The 19,527-nt window shown below is 41.3% G+C and overlaps 2 protein-coding genes across 12 annotated transcripts in view; both read right to left on the reverse strand.

Annotated features, from left to right (window-relative positions):
• Positions 1 to 6,349, reverse strand: part of pik3r2 (phosphoinositide-3-kinase, regulatory subunit 2 (beta)) — a 28,482-nt gene extending 22,133 nt beyond the window's left edge. Inside the window, exon 1 of one of the 3 annotated variants that reach the window (XM_040022071.1) lies at positions 6,234 to 6,349. The gene's annotated coding sequence lies outside the window, so the exon portion shown is untranslated. Of the gene's footprint in view, positions 1 to 590; positions 714 to 5,364; positions 5,712 to 6,233 lie in introns of those variants that run through there. The other 2 variants (XM_040022069.1, XM_040022070.1) reach the window with 2 other exon arrangements.
• A 782-nt stretch (positions 6,350 to 7,131) lies between these two features.
• mast3a (microtubule associated serine/threonine kinase 3a) overlaps positions 7,132 to 19,527 on the reverse strand; it is a 30,675-nt gene continuing 18,279 nt past the window's right edge. For 6 of the 9 annotated variants that reach the window (XM_040022088.1, XM_040022085.1, XM_040022087.1 and 3 more), the window contains 16 exons: positions 18,296 to 18,381; positions 17,789 to 17,997; positions 17,507 to 17,648; positions 17,092 to 17,224; positions 16,818 to 16,983; positions 16,542 to 16,643; positions 15,451 to 15,573; positions 15,125 to 15,234; positions 14,768 to 14,949; positions 13,501 to 13,622; positions 13,210 to 13,398; positions 12,711 to 12,934; positions 11,393 to 11,515; positions 11,106 to 11,242; positions 10,574 to 10,758; positions 7,132 to 10,478 (listed from right to left, as the gene is read on the reverse strand). In XM_040022088.1, coding sequence (XP_039878022.1) covers positions 9,628 to 10,478; positions 10,574 to 10,758; positions 11,106 to 11,242; positions 11,393 to 11,515; positions 12,711 to 12,934; positions 13,210 to 13,398; positions 13,501 to 13,622; positions 14,768 to 14,949; positions 15,125 to 15,234; positions 15,451 to 15,573; positions 16,542 to 16,643; positions 16,818 to 16,983; positions 17,092 to 17,224; positions 17,507 to 17,648; positions 17,789 to 17,997; positions 18,296 to 18,381 — 3,084 coding nt within the window. In that variant the 3' untranslated portion in view covers positions 7,132 to 9,627. The remainder of the gene's footprint in view (positions 10,479 to 10,573; positions 10,759 to 11,105; positions 11,243 to 11,392; positions 11,516 to 12,710; positions 12,935 to 13,209; positions 13,399 to 13,500; positions 13,623 to 14,767; positions 14,950 to 15,124; positions 15,235 to 15,450; positions 15,574 to 16,541; positions 16,644 to 16,817; positions 16,984 to 17,091; positions 17,225 to 17,506; positions 17,649 to 17,788; positions 17,998 to 18,295; positions 18,382 to 19,527) is intronic. The other 3 variants (XM_040022090.1, XM_040022089.1, XM_040022084.1) reach the window with 1 other exon arrangement.

A 19,527-nucleotide genomic window follows, 5' to 3' on the forward strand; every position in this document is an offset into this window, starting at 1 on the left:
TGCTAAACTGCAACTATGCTGGGAAATGAGACGGGGTGGGCGAGAAAGAGAGATTATGGTTTCCAGATTAAGTACGACATCTGTGGTCTGTGGACCAATCAAGGACAATGGTCCTACTAACCTCCCTGGACGTGATGTCAAAGAGGAAAAGAAGCAGGTGGAGAGTGAAGGTGAAAGTGGCACAATGACTGATAGAAGTTTCATCGTGGTATGGCAGTAACAAGGCATTTGGGGCAATTTTCCAAAACGTCCAAATCTCAATAACCACAGGCCTGGTTTGCGAGGCCCGACGCTGTACCAGCGTTTCATAAATGTCCATAAATGGACAGTATTTTGAATAATGTACTGCAGACGCTTAAATACAGTTGGGTAAAAGCATAAAAAATTCACCGAAACGTCCAGTTTGCAGCCGTGAATGCCAAAGTGCATGCTTTTGAACCTTAGTCTAGATTATCCTCTCCACCCCCCTCGACATTCCGAAAGCGAACGCACATTCACTGCAAAGCTTTGTGAATAAGGACGTTGTCTTTTTAATAAAAAAGGTTCAAGAGTTACTGTGATAACAGAACGCTGCACAGTGCAAAACTCACCCCACTTTAGGTTCAGAGGGAAGCCGGACAGGCTCAGCCAGACTCTCGGTCCAACATCCTTCGAGTCGAGAAGCAAGAGGTGCCAGGCTAGACACGTGGCACTGGCATACCCAACCACAGCCCGCAATCCTCACACCACCATTACCCCCCCCCCCCCCACCCCCAACCCTAAACTCCCTCCCTCTTCTCTCCACCTGCTCTCCACTCCCCCCCAAACACACAGAGTCCTGCCTCCAACTGACCCCCCCTCCCGATCCTCAGCCAGCGAAAAAGTCCAGCCGTTTTTCCAGTTGCTGTAATAATTTAGTTCTTTATAGTCCGAGTCCGGCTGCAGTAAAGCAGCAAAAACAAGAAGAAAAGGAGGCAGAGGAAAAGGCAGAGCGCTCTTATTCACCAGTCCTCTTTTAGTATTTAGTTCCAGAGAAGAAAAAGTCGCACAAGGTGAGAGAGGAGTCATCTCTGTTCCTGTCCTACTCTGGCAGTGTTGTAGTAGCTCACAGTTCAGCACAGCAGCAGCAGCTGGAAAGCTCAGTGTCTGTGGATCCATTCGTTTTTTTAAGACTCTGCGTTCAGTCTGAGCAGACAGCGGCAAAAAGCAGCGAGAAAAGAGAGTGAGAGACGGAGCAGTTTGCTATCAGCAGAGTCCAAACGGCTGAGGAAGACCACAGGAAAATAATTAATGAATAGGCAGCGAGTAACCCACTGTTGCTAGAGAGAGGGAAAGCTAATCCCGGCCTCTGATTGGCTGCTGCTCTGGCCATGTGCTCCCCAGTCACCAGAGAAACCGGGCAAATCAAGGAAATGTTCTAATATTAGAAAATGTATCTAGGCAGTGATAAAACATCTGACCTAAACAACTCCACCTTTTCCAGCACCTTTGACTTTTTTCATCTTTGTAACTGTGATGACTGTTTGTAATATTTATTGAAGTGATGATTTAAATCAAGTGCAGCTACCCTGGGAGAAAGATGTAAAAGAAAACATGGAAAAACTCCAGACTAAGTGTGATTGGAGAAAACTCCATGAGTCACAGTGAAGCTGTGCAATGGGATGAAAGGAGATGATGTTTGTTTTTCCTGAGTTCACAGGGAGAGGGATACAGTTAAAAAAAAAATACAATAAATAATACAAAATAAAAATACTTATTAAAAACATATCACTAATAATTTATTAGTCTTTCACTGTGTGGGTTTTTTTTTGGTAACTGACATTTTATACATTACATTTATTATTGGTGTGATTAAATCGAGACCTACAAACTGAAGTCTGCTTTCTAAAGAAAACAAATGATGTGTTTAGTCAGCCAGCACAGTGCTGACCTGTTTGTTGCACCAGCATGCGTATATAAAATGCCAAATAAGCTATTAAAGGCATCACTGACACTGCTCGAGGATCAAAATGCCACACATCTTACATCATCATTAATTGTAAAATCGGTTTGTGTAACTGAATCAGTGGATTTTAAACAGATGTAATCTTTTATTTATTTACTGGTTGTTTTTCTAATTTTTCTAATGTTTATATACAAGTGCAGAGGCATGTGCTAAAACTCAAATGTGAACAAATATTTATCTTTTTCCGGTTATCATCATTGTTTTGGGTTTGGTCATCAGTTTTAACAAAAGTAAACAAACTTGATGTTCATGATGACTAATTTGCCAATTAAGAGAAAGCGATTTCGAGGATGACATTTAAAATAGAAATGTTCATGTAGAGTATCGCTGTAGCCAATTTTTCCTTAGGACCGATCCATGATGGTGATTTAAATATATATAATAATTGTTAGATCATTAGTAATTACACTGTTTGTAACTGGTAGATTAGTTTCTATGTAGATCTAGATGCTGGTGAGCTTCTTTACACTCAAAATGCAAATTTTGATCACTTCAGTCATAGCGAAGAAAAATTATGATTTCATGATGATTAAGAACTTTTTTATTTAACACAGTAAATAAATATATGTAATAGGTAATCAGGTTATTTTAGTTGTGGTAAATAACAGACATGAGGCTAACATTGCCATATGCCATTTTTAGTTTACTACTTTCACCTGAACAGCTCAGTGGTCATGTCTGAGAAAGTTTATTACATTCAAGAAGCTTAACTTTGAGAAGGTCCATCTTTTTGAACATTTGTGCACATGTCCATGTCCCTTAGCTGGTTTAGTCCCCCTCAAACAGTGGTGCAGTGTGACATTTTAAGCTGTTACACCAGATGTATACCACCATGTTGCTGATTATGATTTTTTGTAGTATTAATCTTCTTGAGAGAATGAAAACAAAAAGGAAATTTAATGAGCAGTGCAATAAAAGCTCCTCAAAAATTGACAACACATCTAAAACTACTAGAGAGATTGTGCGTGAACAAAAAGTTGCTAACTGGCAAGATCCCTCACATCTCCATGTCACCAAAATAAGGAAACACTGATTACATCCATGTAGGCCAGAAAGAAAGTAGTTACTACTGCATCTGAAAGTGGCAAGAGAAACCTGTCTGACCAAATAATTATTTTTTAAAAACAGCTGAGGAGTTTAGGGTTTTAGGAATGCACCCTAAGCTTAAAAAAACAAAACAAAAGATTAACACGTCACATTACAGATCACTCCCTGTTCCACAGACAAAGTTCTGGGATTTTTTTTTTATTCATAAGCATTACTATCATTTCTTCTCTTTAAAACTTTCATAATCACAACAACGCAACCAAAAGTTCAGACATTTATGTGGGCACAAACAGTGTATTTGTGTATGCCGTGAAGGCCCTGCTGGGGAAGTACTGACTACAGAACCACCATGCATGCAGTCTGGCCGCAGGCCATCTGTCCACATGGATCTGAAAAATCTGCTGCGCCACAGGCAGATAGGGCGGGCCAAAAACACTGGAGCCTGCAAAGACTAACTTTCCAGACTAAAATTGGTTCTTACGAATTTTATGATTCCAGTTTCGTTCACCTGAATTCTATCTGTCGCAAATGAAGCCGAAAAGCTCACTTTGCTAAATAGAAACATCTGCTAGATTATTTAGCACCAAGACTGCACTGTTCAGGAAAGTCAACTATGCTGCAAGGCTCTAAAGTTAAAGAGGACTCGGTCTATTTATCAGAAGCGATAACTTCAATCCATCTGGTCAAGATTATGGATTTAAACATTTCCACTTCACCAAAGAAATCAAATCTGATAAACCTGCAAAGTCTGCATCACTTGAAAACACCAGACACAAACAAGATAATGTGTGCCTTTATCTCCTCCTCAACTCCTCAAAGAAAAAAAATAAATAAATAAATCTCCCAAACCCTTTCATAACCAACTACATTTGACCGAAAATTGGTAATATGCAGGTAGCATACTGCAGCCTACATCTATAACACATTTATGACAACAAATCTAATCAAATTCTAAAAGGAATCTGTTTAATCTGATACAATAAAGACGTTTTAATAATGCAAGTTATTCCTGGATTGCAGGAAAAAGAAAAAGACAAGTCCCAGATAATTGCAAGTGACCAATAAGATTTGTGTCCAGTGTGTTGTGGTTGGGAGGGTAATCGATTAGGACTTTAAATAGACTCATGATTGTCTCTGGGAAGTTAGAAAAAAATCACGACCCCACAAAGCACAGAATATGCAGTATTTCCAGGCGAGACATGACTAAACTGTCCTTAAAGATGAACTCTGCTGCTCTTTTGATCAAACAGGACCATTTCAGTTTAACTTCGACATCAAACAAAAATAACCACAGCTTTAGTGCCTCTGCTGGAACTTGAGGCTAGTTTAGGTTTTCTTCACCCCCTCTGAGAGGTGTCACTTGGCATTTCAAGAAGCACCACTATTTCCTCTCTTTTTTATTTTGTGTGTGTGTGTGTGTGCATGTGTGTGTGTGTGTGTGTGTGTGTGTGTGTGTGTGTGTGTGTGTGTGTGTGTGTGTGTGTGCGCGCGCGCGCGCATGTGTATGTGGGGGGGCATTTAAATACAACAGCCCTGCCAGTCACTCAGAGCATTTCAAGACATTTGAGAGAAGAATGAAAGCCACAAGTCATGCATCACACCGATAAAGCATATAATGGAGGACTGACATTTGGTTGCATAATGCTCGATTCATAATTACAAGACAGGGGGGTGCGGGGTCTCAGCACAGTTGAGTGGCTTGTCTCATTATGCAAGTGGCACAATTTCCATTAACTCCTCGATGGATGCCAAATCCTTAAACCAGGGATGTAAGAGACGCATCTAGTCAGGCCTTCAGCTACTTTAGGCCTCCCATAGTCTGCAGCCAAGGTAAAGACACTAGTAACACATACTAGCAATGGTATACACAGGGAGTACACTGCAAATATATTGCAAATGGGTCTTTTTAGTAGCGTTAAAATACAACTAAACAGTACTAATGAGACACTGACATTACAGAATATTTTAGCACTAATTCTGGCAAACTTGACAAGTCATTTTTAATCGTTTTCACGTCAACAAATAAGCCAGGGAAAACGGTTTAAACTTTGAAGCAGCTTAAAAAACTTGCTCGGCATTTGTACGTCAGCGAGCGCGAGCGTGAGCACCGAGCAGCGCGGCGCGAGGGCGAATTAAAGTTAACATTTCACCGTAAAGAGCACAGAAACGCACACGAGCGCGACAAAAAAAAGTAGGTCTCCTTTAAACTTTAAAAGTAGGACACAAGTCACCAACGTGAAGCTGCGTGCGCGGAGCACACTTGCAGCACTTCCACCATTTTCCAGTACAGTGGCTGCCGTACTGGAAATGTGCAATAACTTGGAAAAACTCACCACGGATATTTCTTGACTCTTCGCACTTTTGGGTTCGGAGCAAAAGTCGCACACAAGATTCCGAGTGGTGGCTTGTCTGCAGACGACGTCTCCTCTGTGAGCTCTAAACTTCCAGCAAGCCTTTGGTTCACTTCTTAATTCCGCGTCTTTCTTTTCGCTCTTTCTTTCTTTTCCCGTTCATAACTCCCTGCTCCAACACACAGCCATTTTCCAGCTCAGCACGGTGCAGGGAAGGAGGGCGCGTGGGAACTATATAAGAGTGCGCGGAAAGTGACGAACGTGAGCGGAAACGTCCGAACCATCAGTGAAGGGGTCACCGAATAGACTCGGAGACGAAAAAAAGAAACAAACAAAAAACAAAACGGAAATTTGAAGCAGACAGTCTCCAAATCGTGTGTTTTGAGCTGCATTTAAACTAAAGAAATGTGTTCATGTGAAAAAAAGAAAGCGGTGAACCACGCGCTAAATCCATGTGCGTCAATTGTGTCAATTAGCGTAAAATACTTGATCATCATCAAATGTAAATTATTCTTCAGCACAGCCTTGACTCTCTTGAGCTGCTTTCTTGTAAGTTCTTGAAGTAGTCTTTAGGAATAGTTCTCCAGGATTCAGAGCTCTTCTTTGGATGTTGGCTGTCTAGATGATCCCACACTGCTTCAATGATTTTGAGATCCGGGCTCTGGGGAGACCAATCCATGACTGATTTGCTTTTCTTCCCAGGGATACTTTCACTTTGCATTGGCAGTAGGGGTGGAGGAAAAATATATACAGTATGGTATTGCAATATCTTGCATACAGGAACACCAGATATTGATATTAAATAAATGAAAATACTCTGGAAATTTTATGAACAAGAGGGCTCATCTCACCTTATAGAAGGCAACCTTTCCACAAAGAGTTGCTGTCTGGCTTGGACGGACTGCAATCACTAAATGAAGGTTGTTGGAGGCTTGCAAAAAACTTCTAATTTATAAATACAGGCAGAATTCCAACATGCTGCCATGACTGTGAAGGAGTCTTTATAGATTAGCGCAATTCAAGCTCGCTGGCAGCTGGTTGCATACTGGTGATTCCTACCTGTAATTGGCAGGATGTTTGGGATCATTGTCATGCTTGAAAACGAAGCTGTTGCTCATTAGATGCATTCCAAATGGTTGATCAAAATCTGAGGCTCCTTTTTGCATTCATAATTCCATCACTTTGATCTCTAACACAGCCTCTGATGAGGTTTCAGTGAACAGTGATGGATCAACTAAAGGGGATAGAGGTATCCGAGTCCTGTGTCAGGTCTTTGAGGATCTTTTCCCCATTTTTAAGGACATGATTTTCAGGTTCATCTGCTGTAGTTTTTAGATTTGCTGCTTCTTATTTTGTCTCCCACTGTCCAGTTTCCTCAAATGTTTTAAGGACCTGCTGCATACCATGCTAAGATGTTCAAAGTTTTCAGCTACACAACGCTTTTTTTCTTTTCTTTTTTTAAATTGGAAAAAGAAAAAATTCCTTTTAAAATGGTCGGGTACAAGGACTGGACTGAAAATGATTTTTAAAAAAGGAGCCAACGCCCCCCCAAAAACTTTGAAAAGACCTTCAGAAATCATGGAGAACTATTGCTCCAGAGCACTTAAAGAATTACAAGAAAGTTTGTCTCCTTGGAAGCAAATAATTAAGAAAAGGGTGCACGAAGTAAGAAAAACTATAATTTTTTTTGATACAGTACTGTAAATGTGCAAATATTATTATAGGAGGACAAATGACAAGTGCAACGTCTTGTAGTCTTGGACTTTCCAGTCCTCTGGAAATTCATTTATTTCAAGCACTGTTGAGACAAGAGAATAACAGACAATGTCACACCAGTCTGCACCAGATACCCACATGGTAGGCATTTCACAAAGGGCAGTTTTCCACGTAGAGACAAGGGGGTTGAGTGGTGATGGTGGTGGGGCACACCAATACAAAAACACAAGTGAAAAATGTGAAGGGTGGGGGCTGTTACAGTGAATTTGTCATACACATGAACGCACAAGCCGATCAGAGACAAGGAATTCACTCTGACGCTTCATTTGATGCAAAATGGGCTGCTGCTCAGACCTGTGCCTGATTTATAAAAGTTTAACAGGGTGACCCAACAAAAGTCATGGGATACTACAATGAAAAATAAAGCAATTCAACACTAAGAACATATTAAAATGTATATTGCATCAGAAATTTAGTGATAAAACCCACATACACACATTTCTCCCTAAAGTACAGTGAAAAAAGGTCTACGTTTTCATTCACACAACATAACCTTTATCCAAGGTTCAATATGCTGAAATTCTTTGAGAAATCCCTTATTTAAATCTCCCTTGACTGCAAAACATAGATGTGAGCCTTCACAAAAAGAGGAACAATCAACAAATTCCTCTTCTCTAACCACTTTGTTTGATTTTTTTTTAGTTGCTAATCCAAACAGTTCTTGGAGTAAAACAATACTACTAATAAAAAACAAAAAACAAAAACAGGATTAGAAGTTTTTTTTAAAAGTAAAAACTAGTTAAAGAGTACATAATGGAAAACCAAATATCATTTGTTTATATCTCACCGTAAAAAACAAATTTTAAAGCTGAAAGCCTCAAATTCAAGAATTCAAGGCCTATCCAACAAAACTTCCAAGCTCTCAAACCGAGTAAAACCGTGGAGCTTTACTGGGATGTAAAAGATGCACAACTCTTTACAGTCAATCGCAACTTGGGATTAAAGCCATGCCACTTAACTCACATCTTACACGAGTCCATCCACCCTTACATTTCACTGATAGCTGTTATAAGGTCCACCATTGTTTATATGATATACAACAGCATAGGTAATTAGTACTGCAACAAGACTGTTTCCATATCAAAATATACAAAAAGGAGATTACCACTGAATCATTCCTTCATCCACCCAGGGCCTCAGGTCTGCCTCTCCTGCGCCTCCCCTCTCTTTTTTCCCCATACAATAATTTAACAGATTCCACTGAAGTCCACCCACATATTTGCATTGAAATGTAAACATTCATCCATAAAACGCATAAAAAAAACAAAACAAAAAAAACAGCCAAGTGAGCCAGATTTGTTTGTTGCATCCACTGTACAATTTCTGAATCCCACAGAGAAAGAGATCACCCTGAAATATAAATGTACTCTCACTGTTACACGGCAGCTACGACTTGTGCAAACACTTCTGCTAGACTACGCTTGTAAGGAGCTGGACGGAGGTTAGGTTCACAAAGGTATCGGAGGTCGGATGCAGCAGCCGGGAAGGTAGCCACTAAGCTTTATCTACACACCTGCGTGTTGATCAGGTTATAATTTAAACAACTTACAGACGGGTGGCAGCACGGATACAAAAACAAAACAAAAAAAAACAGGACAGCCAGTGGCGGTAGACCCAAGCATACATGAGGCTTCTTATGTACAACTACAGTACCTATTATTAAGCTAAACCATGCTATGGCGCCACAGCTTAGCTGACAACTGTTGCAATGTTGTTATTTTTCTTTTGTCCCGATTTGTACATGCCCTGCGTCGAGAAACAATGACTCCGAATCGTCACGATCACAATCCGCATGATAGATTTCTTCAGAGAGGCAGCAAAAAACGTGTTATGGAACTTTTTAGCATATACAGTGCAGGATGAGCACTACAGTCTGTATATGAAACAACACCCCGTTACACACATACACGCACGCACACACAACAGTATAAAAAAAAGAATCATATGAATATTGCAATATTGACTAATATTATCTTTGTTTTCCCTCCACACCTACTAAGACCACACTGAGAAGTTGTTGCCTGGCTTTTCTCCTGTGCACTTCCTAAAATTAGAACAGCTGAAGCGTCCGAGGCATTTTTAGCAACTTAAAAAAACCCAAACAATAAACAAACAAATTAAAAACAACAAAACAAAAACAAATAATCATTAAAAAGTCATAAATAAGTTTCTTCGTTTAAAACAACAAATATTTACAATTACATCCGTTAGAGGCGCCACAGTGATTTGAGAACCGAGAGAGAAATCGAGCAACTCTGAAGTAAACATCGTTTGGCAGTCATTAATCTGTTAACAGTGTTGGAGGATGCGTGTGGTACTGAGAAATGCAGACTCTTCTTTGTTTCTGTGATGATGTGGGACTTGGTCACAGTTTTCTGGACACATGCAAGGCCTTTAAATGCAAATACGATAGCAGGTCAAAGCCTCATCTTCTCTGACCTGTGATCCCTGCAAAATAGAACTGAACAACTAACGCCCTTCTTTGTCTTTTGACTTGGTTTTCTGCGGTGTGGTACCCTGTGATCCCAGCTTGCCGCTGGGTTCCGACTGTGACGAGTTGATCCAGGATGCCTTGAACGCCTTTGACTGTGTGACAGGAAGCGTGGGGCTTAGAGCCGCCTCCTCCAAGTCGTCAAAGTTCACTTCCTGGACCGCCTCCTGTTTCTTGAAGGAGTCTCTGCGCTCTGATAGAGCCAGCTTCCTCATCACCACCATCTCTTTTGAGTGGTTGTTGGTGCTGCGGTGTTGTGGCAAGGCAGCAGAGCGGTGGTGATCGCTGCCTCCGCTGGCTGTGTCCTGGTGGCCTCTCTGCCCTCCAATGTGTAGGCCCTGGCGGCCGTGCTCGCCTACGCAAACAAACCCTGTAGCTTTGTCTCCCTCTAGGTCCTCCAGCCCCTCTCCCTCAGACAAGGGCACCTCCATAGTGTGACGTCGGGTGCTGTAAGCCTTCCTATCTCCGTGGTAACCCCCAGTCATCTTGTCACCAGTCAGTTTCTCTGCTGACTGAACTCTCTTGAGCAGCGGTGAGCGCGGCGGTTCTGCGCTGCGAGGACGCACAGAATGACGAGCGATTGTAGGAGGTGACAAAGTCTTGCCATGAAAACTGTGCAGGGACTTGGGGTGACTTGGGAGGCTAGATGGCGAGCATTGAGGAGAAAGAGATTGGGGTGGTGGGATACAGGCCAGAGGCGAAGGAGGGATGCTGCTGGTGGACTTGCAACGACCAGCTTTTGTGTAGCGACCCAAGACGTGAAGAGAACTGGGACGAGCCTGCGGTACGGGCGAGTTTGGAGAGCTGGAGCAAGGAGAAGAACTTGAATCTAACAAAAAAAAAAAGAGTTTAGATTTAGTGGATACACTTCCTCCAGAAAGAGACAACTACATCACTACAAGAACGATCGTCCTCTTCTCTCACCTCCAGAGTGGTCAGGGGCTGGGGAGCGACAAGGTGTTGAAGGCCCAGGAGAGAGGCTTTGTGTTGGTGAGCCAGAGAGGCTGTCACTAGATGATTGGTGGAACCCCGAAGAGAAGCTACGACTGCTCTGCATGGGTGGAGGCGGTGTATGCTTAGACAGCTTCTTCAAGATGCTGCGCCGTCTGCTACAAAAGTAAATTAATAAAAAAAAAAAATTGTAAAAAAGAAAATTCACATCATTTACATCTGAGACAAGGAGCCAACTCGTGTTACTATAATGCTGATCAAAGCTTCTCTAGGAGCATCACTCCGTCTCTCTTACAAAAAGCTTTTCGGAGGCTTTAAGGTTTTTAATGCACAAATCAGACTTGCAGAATGAAAAAAAAAAAAATCATTTTTTTTCCATTTGCCGACTTTATAATTGTAAAATCAGCAAATAGGAACTCTGCTATTTATCTGAGATCTAACATGAGGCTTCAAGCAGGAGTAAAACGTCCAATTCTTCAGTATGATTTCATTCTCGCCCGTGTACCTGTCTTGTCCGTCCTTCCTCTTGCTCTTTTTGCTCCGCCGGGCCATCTTGGCCTTGTAGCTCGCTTTTCTAGCAGGTCCAACCTTGATAGACGTGTTCTCCAGAGCAGTGGTTTGGAGGGTCACCTTGTTGCCACTCTGTCGCAAAAAAATTAAATAAAATAAAAAAATTGAAATTTCTATTTAAATTCTTTCTTTAATTTGACAGTTTTAATCCTCCATACATTATAATGATCATTTTAAAAAAGCAACAAAAACCCCCGAAACAAAAACACGTTATCCACATACCTTAAGCAAAAGCTCCACCACCTCAGTGTGTACGAGACCCTGGACCGACTCTCCGTTGACGTGAGTGATGAGGTCACCTGCCCTCAATCCTGCCTCGTGTGCAGGACTGCCCTCCTCAACGCACTAGATCCAAACAGACACAACCTCACAATTACTGGTAAAGCAACCATCTAAATGGCTGTTGCTGCGTTTCACCTATGCAATTAGTAAAACTAGTGTTTTTGGTTTACTTAGTTTAAACTTGTTGTGTGAAAAAAATGCCATGTATAGCAACAAAGTATCATGGCAGCATAAAGGTTTCATGAATAAAGGTATGCTTCTTGAAGAAATTTAAGAGAGGTCGCTGAGTCTGCTGACTTGATTTCATCAGGCAGCTTGTCCTACAGCTTCAGGGCTCTGACAGTGAGTGCACAATTAAAATTTTCAACCCCACCTCAGGACCAGATGAGAGTCAAGCGTTTGTGAATGTTAAGGTATATACAGACTCATATGAAACTAATTAGAGCATCTCTGAACCTTGAAGCAGACCATAGTGGGTGCCACTCCTGTTCCTGAACAGAAAACTGAGGCTACAATTCACACAGGTTTACCAAAACTGGCCAACAGAAGATTGGAAAAATGTTGGGAGATGAGTCTCAATTTCTGCTGCAACGTTCAGATGGTTGACAAAGCATCGATCCATCATGCCTTATAATAACGGTTCAGTGTGGTGTAATGGTGTGGGGAATATTTTTTTGGCTGCTTGGGCCTCTTAGTACTGACTAAGCATCGTTTGCATGCAGCAGCCTGTCTGAGTATTGTTGTTGACCATGTCCATCATATTATGACCACAGAGTTCTCCTATAAAGTGAAAGGCTATGAAGAGGCTTTTATAAAGGCTTTTTATAAAAAGAGTGAGGAGGGTCAATTTTTGAGGTTCTATGAGTCTGACTATTGGCTTTCTGGTTGAGTGAAGCAGCTGTTGTCAAATCACGAGAATGTAAAACGAATCATACCAAATTGCATAAGCTTTGTTTAAAACCTCAGTTCAGTAAAAGAAAAAGTTTGACATGTTCCAACAGGAAACCAGCAGATGGCACAATTTCTTTGCCATGTGCTGGAAACTATTTTCAGTCATTTGGTTTTAAATTATACCTATGCATACCTAAAAACTAGCAAACAGTCCCCTAAGTGTTTGCATGTTGCTGAGCTTGGTGATGCTGATTTCACTCATTTTTAGGGCCAGCGCAGAAAATGAGGCCATAAAGTTATTTAAACATCTATGCTTTTGATTCCCAATATAGTATAAATCTAGTCAGTACCAGATAAGATCGCATACCCAGACCATGTGATGAACGGTGTAGACGTCACTGTCTCCCATGTAGACTCTGATGGCTCGCAGCGCAAACCCAAACCTTTTCCCAGAGCTGTGGATAACCACCGGAGGCCTGAGGCAGCTGACATTGACGGACAGATCGCGGCTGGGAGACGAGTCTCTGGACGAGGGGTTGGATGATAGGGACAAAGAAGATTTGGGGCTCGTAGGAGGACCTCCTGAGTCATCTAGTTAGGAGCAAAAGAGAAGCAGGAAGAAACACAGCTGAGTCTTTATAAAGTGTAAGCACTACTGTTTTTAAAATGCTGCATCCAGTAATTAAAACCAAACAAACACTGTTCTAATCTTGACTTCAATATAAATAATGTGTTTTACAATATTTACAATAATTACACAATATTAGGCTGTAGAGGGCACTGTGAACACATGAACACTCGTTTCTTGTCACCATTTTCTTTTAATTCCAAACACTTTCTATAATGCATTCATCCTGCAAAGATACCTGGGGTAATGATGAGTGAAAGGCCAGAGACTGATGCAGACTTGGGGACTTTTCCAGAGGGGGACCTGGGTTTCTCTGGGGTCTCTAACTGATGTGCGATGCGTCGAGATGCCCCCCTCCTGAAGGATGGCCTCGTACCTGTGCTGTTGCTCCGGAGACGGATGCGGCGCAGGTTGGAAACCATCCCATCTACAATAGTGGGTACAATGTGTGAGTACTAGTGTTTCACAGCAGCAAAAAAAAAAAAAAAAAAAGTAGATAAGGTAGTTTCTGCATTTATTATACTCTTACCCTCCTCATCAGCAGGGATGGCAACTCGAGGCATGATGTCAAAGCTCTGGGTGTTGTTCATTACCAGTGGGCTGGTGCTGCGTTCCGACTGTGAGGAGCTGGATGACGCACGTGGACGGAGACTGAGAAAGATAAAGGTAAAATGCAGATTTTAGTTAAGTTTCTCTTTTAGAAATTGGGCAGTAAACAACAGTTTCCTTCCTAACTACACAATAAATGTCTTTCAACAATAAAAACAAGAACTGCCACTACGTTTTTTAAAAAGTGCATTACTTATAGGGCTGCAACGAGTCACTGAGTAATGTGAATGATTCAATTATTTTAAATAAAAAAAAAAAAAAATGCTTGACGCACATTCTTTGCTTCGATGCACACGGCTCTGTGGTAAACGATTTAACATTTAACAAAAGCGTTTAACATTGATAACACAACAACAATAGTGATGATGACACAGTTTAACAGGTTGATACTGAGATGTTGAGCTCAGGTTTAGTAAAAGACAAAAGTGTTTCTAGTGTCCAAAACAGCAGCTCTGTTCCTGTAATCACCATTAAAACCATTACTGGGAAACAGCTAGCGAGAGTCCTTCATTGAAGCACCTGATCAACAAACTCAGACATTAAGAAAGGCCTCTTCATCCACCACCATTTATTTTACACAGCAAAAAATCAGCTCTAAAGCTACAGAAGTAAAGCTACATTAAAATAGGAGGATGAGCTGAAGGCTGACTCCAGCCGTCCTTTTTATATGGAAGCAGTAAACACTGGGAAGTCTAAAGGGGGGCTTGGGGTGTTCTTATGTCAAGGCTTTTACTAAATTAATGAAATAATCAATAGCTGCAGCCCTAAATATTTTATTCGAAAACTGCAGCAAAATGAGCTTATTTGGTATTTTGTGGTTTTTATCAATTTTCTTCTTAGATATCCTGTTTCTCTTTTATGGTTTAATGGTTCACTCCATTCAGCACCACACAGGGAGGCTTCAGTAAACGCTGAATGGATATATCACTTGTGTTTACACCCTGTGGGCAATGTAAAGGCCTCCATCTGACATGCATGCAAGAAAACATCCAACTGGGGGAACTTTAGAATGGCTCATTGGTTTAATACAAAACGACGTGAAAAGAGCTCTATAAAATTTGCCCTTTTGAAATAGGAAACGCTTCAACCCAATACGAGAGACTATTATATTTTGTGAATACGGAGAGGGCTGTGATAGTTTTGTTCTCATAATAAGGACATCACTCTCCCTCGTTCCATGCTCTCACCTCCCCCTGTGTCCATCTGCCCTCTTGTCTCCACTCGCCAAATGTTTGTGTCCGTCACCAGGGGAAAGGACTCCCCTGCCCTCCCATCGGTCCTCCTTCTCCTCGCTGTGGCTTCGGTCTGATGACGACAGGCTCAGGTTGGATGGAGTGGAGGTGGACAGGTGCTCTGTGCTGCTGTACACCTGGAGTTTAAGAGGAAAAAGGTGGCATGGATTAAAGAAGAAGGGATTTTCTTTTATCCTACAAACAACCAGAGGTATTTCATTAACCAAATTACAACACCAAAACAAAAAGTCTTGCTTTGTTCCATGAACCAGGTATTAATATTGATTATAACTCATGAGTAGTAACGAGTACCTTGCTGAAGCGGTGGGCTACAGAGGAGAACTGTCGTAGCTCCAGAGATGATTCATCATCATTTGTTTCATCGTCATCTGAGCCCAGATGACAGTATCGCTCTGATCGGGCTGGAGGGAAACATGGTGGCATGCAATAAATGATCACAAACTGGGAACAGTTTCCTATCCAAATTAAAACTACCACCATGCTGCATTGCTACAAATTTAGTTCATAAAAGCATCCATTTTCTGAGAGCTCATTTCCAAATGAACGTCTCCTCACAGGTTTTTAACAATGCAGTGCGTCTACTTCATAAAAGGCCCACAGTCAGTAAATCCACATACTGTCAAAGTAGCTGGTGTCCTCCTCGCTCTCTAGCTGTGGGATGAATTCAGCTTTCTGCCTCAGGAGACCATTCCAGTCCAGGCCAAGGAAGAAATTATGCATCTTTACCTCAGTGGCCCCACCTGGAGAAAGAAGTTATTAAACTCAAATATGGGCATCGAGGTCCCCAGACTTGAGTCTGAGCTTGTCTGATCCCCAGCCAGACTCTTTGTTGCACTGAGGCGCCTTGAGGCATCTGTTGCCATGATTTGGTGCTATATAAATAAAACTTAACTGAATTTCATTCCATTCTCCTGGTCTCTGGCTTTATGCTTATTGTAAAACTAGTTTGCTGCTATTTTCTATAAATTCAAGTTAATTAATAAGAAAATTTAAAAACAACCATTTAGTGCTGTGCAACATAGGATGCAATAAGACATTAAATGTCAAGTCTCAGTCAGGTTTAAATGTCAAGAGTAAAAATGAGTTTTCAAATAACTTAAGTGTAACAGACTGCTTCAAAGTTTACCTGCAGTTACAGCAAAGGCCTGATCTGTGGTTTAACCAGCTTCCCGGTACAACCAAAAGCATCTGGTCAGCTGACCTTAATGATCTTTTGAAAGTGTGCATAATTAAAAGGCCTGAAAAGTAAAGAGGTCCTAACCCATACAGTGACCTAAACACAAACAAAGTGTAAAGTGTAAAGAAGTCAAAACAGAGGAAATTTGAAGTCTAAAACATTCAAGTCAGAAAGCTCCAGAGAGCTTATTGATTACTGTGAACTAGTCGACCTCTATGTCTCTATGGGAGGTCTATGGGAAACAATTTTATCAAGCCTGGTTAATGTAAAATTCTATTAATGAATAATCTGCCAAATAAACACACAGAAGACCTCAAATCCTTCCTTATTCCTGTGCCAACTTTATTTAAATTCTTAAAATTAAATTCCTCCACATGAGGCCTTGTGCAGACTATGACCTCCTGGTAAGACACCCAGTGACACATCTGTCACAAAAAGCATGTTTTTGCCTTTTTCTGGCCACCTCAGAGTCACACTGTCCCGAGGCCCAGAGAAGGTTTTTCATCCATCAGCAATCATGCTGTCACCAACCTGTTCCCAGGCGCTCCAGAGGGTTCTGCCTCAAAAGTCTGGTGATAAGGTCCTGAGCATCAGCTGGCAGGGCATCCTCTCCATCCGGCCAGATAATATCATCTGAACACAGGAGAGAATGCAACGAAGGGAATTAAAGGTATCTACAAAGCCCAGGGGACTGATGTGCCAAAATACAGAGATCTATTGCAGAATTTTGAGCGAGAGGATGACAAATGGATTGGATTTACGTGTATAAAAATAACTAACTATGAGTTCAATTGAAAGATTTCCTACCATTAACCACTTGACCAAAGAGCTGCTCTGGTGTGTCTCCAAAGAAAGGCACACAGCCCACTAGGAACTCATAAAGGATGATCCCCATGGCCCACCAGTCCACAGGCTTCCCATAGCCCTGCCTCAGGATCACCTCTGGAGCGATATATTCTGGAGTACCACACACCTGTAGACAGGTTTAAAAAAAAAAACAGAGTTAAAGAGAAAAGGTGGATTTTAGATAAGCTCAAAATCAGAGGAGATGAAAAAAAAAGACAAGCGAGAAGAGACAAACCTGCTTGTCAATGAATTCTCTAGTATCCTTTTCAATGTGTCCTTCATACAAGTTGGTTGTCATGTTCATTAGGCCAATCTTTGAAAGTCCAAAGTCTGTCAGTTTAATATGTCCCATGGAGGTGATCAGCAAACTACAAAGGAAGTAAGCAAAGAAATGTTTCATGTTACATCAAATGCTTGCCCTCAAAGCACTGGAATTTCATCTTTAGAGAAAAAAAATATCAAAGACTCAAAGTTTGAAAATATTCTGCTCTATCTTCAGAAAGATTCCATCTCCCTACAGATCACTGCAAGTTTAAAAATGATGAAAGCTTTTAAGTTATTTAGCGCTGCCTTAAGGCGTTCACAAGAAATATGGGGGAGGGGGGAAGGAATAAGAATATTCTCCTTGTTCATCCGTTTGCCTGACTCACTTGTCAGGTTTGAGGTCTCTGTGTACAATGCCGTAGTTGTGAAGGTACTCTAAAGCCAAGACAGTCTCAGCAAAATACATCCTGGCCATGTCCACAGGCAGAGGTCCACCGATATTCTTCAACAGATTGGCACAATCTCCACCTTAAAAACACAAATGAGGCCACCATGAAAAACGCTTTCAGGTCAGGTGACTTAGACTTAAAGGTGTACCTTGTATGGTAGATATATAAGAGCTTGGTGTGCATGTGTCTCTATGTGTCTACAGTCTGAGCCAACTGTACCTTCCACATATTCCATAACCATGCACAGGTGCCTCCGTGTCTCAAAAGAGCAGAACATGGAAACCACAAATGGGTTTTCAGCAAAGGTGAGGATGTCTCGCTCTACGAACACCTGTTGGATTTCATTTCTAAGGATCAGATTCTGCCTATAGATCTTCTTCATAGCAAAACGCTGACGAGTGTCTTTGTGGCGCACCAGAAATACGGCCCTGTGTGAGAGAAGAGAGGCAAAAGGAAGGGGAGAGGCAATGACAACACAAAGAGAGACAGAATAAATAATCAGCAATCATCAACAAAGAAAGCAGGGAGATAATACAATTGTGGGAATCACATAGTGGTAAATATCAGTTCAGACTGGAAATGAAACTGCCCTGACTAATTCCAGCCTGAACACAAAAATACTACAAAAACACATCCACATTTTAGTTTCCACTTTTATTTAGATCTCTGTGGTTCTCGGTGCGACTGACTCAGTCAAATGCAAACAAAGAAGTCTGTCTTACTCACCCATAGGCGCCGTTGCTAATGAGCTTTATAGTCTCAAAGTCGCTTTCCAGTGGTTTCCTACGAGGAGGGGTGCAGGCTGCACGGCTCTGAATTACGCAAATCCCAACGAGAGAGAAAGAGAAAGGAGGAGAGGAAAAAAAAATTACAGCTGCTGTGTTACTTTTGGAGAATTTTTTTTGTGTTAACGAGAGCTCCATTTATCACTTAAATAGCATTGAATCAAGAATAATCTGCATGCTCTGTCAAATGGCATTTAATATTTCTTTGGTGCATATGCCACAGCCTTCAAGTTCGTCACCCACCACAGTTAATCCTGTCACAGACACAATTCAGCTCTGCTTTATCAACTGGAGCATCTTTTATGCATGCAACACAAAGTGCTATAGAAAAATGATTTAAAAAAAAAAAAAAAAAAAATCCAACAAGAATGATGCAAAGAGTATGCCAAATCCACACAGTGAAAGGCTGAAGGCTGGGATTTTGGGAACCTGCTAACACATCCAGTGCTGTGGAAAGGTATTTGCCTATTCCAAACTTCTTAGGTTTTTCACATATGCGTCACACTTCAATGTTTCAGATCAAACAAATTTTAATATTAAACAAAGACAACCCAAATTTTCTTAATTGTGATTTCATTCATTCATTCATTAAGAAGAAAAAAAAACAACTATCCAAACTTGCCTGGCTCTGTATTTAAAAAAAAAAAAAAAAAGGCAACCCCCCCCCCCAAAAAAACAAACAAAAAACCAAGCACTTGCTCCCTAAACATAATAACTGGTTGTGCCACCCCTGGCAGCAAGAACTGCAATCAAGTGTTTGCTATAAGTGGCAAAGAGTCTTTCACATTGTTGTGGAGGAATTTTGGCCCACTCTTCTTTGCAGAATTGTTTTATTTCAGCCACATTGGAGGGTTTGAGCATGAACCATCCAATGAACGGCCTGTTAAAGGTCATACCAAAATATCTCAGTCTGATTGAAGCCCAAACTTTGACTAAGCCACTCGAGAGCTTTTATTATGGTTCAAGCACTACAAGTGCAAGTGCATTATTTTGTTTTGGTGTTATTGAGCCATTCGGAGGTGGACTAGCTGGTGTGTTTTGAATCATTGTGCTGGTACATAACCTAGGTGATCTTTGGTTTACGCCATGAACTAATGGCCAGACATCCTCCTTTGGGATTTTCTGGTAGAATCTCTTTCTTATTGTTGAATGATAACCTCTGACCTTAACTGA

This window comes from Simochromis diagramma, unplaced genomic scaffold (genome assembly GCF_900408965.1).
Source record: "Simochromis diagramma unplaced genomic scaffold, fSimDia1.1 OVJJ01000205.1, whole genome shotgun sequence".
NCBI lineage: Eukaryota > Metazoa > Chordata > Actinopteri > Cichliformes > Cichlidae > Simochromis > Simochromis diagramma.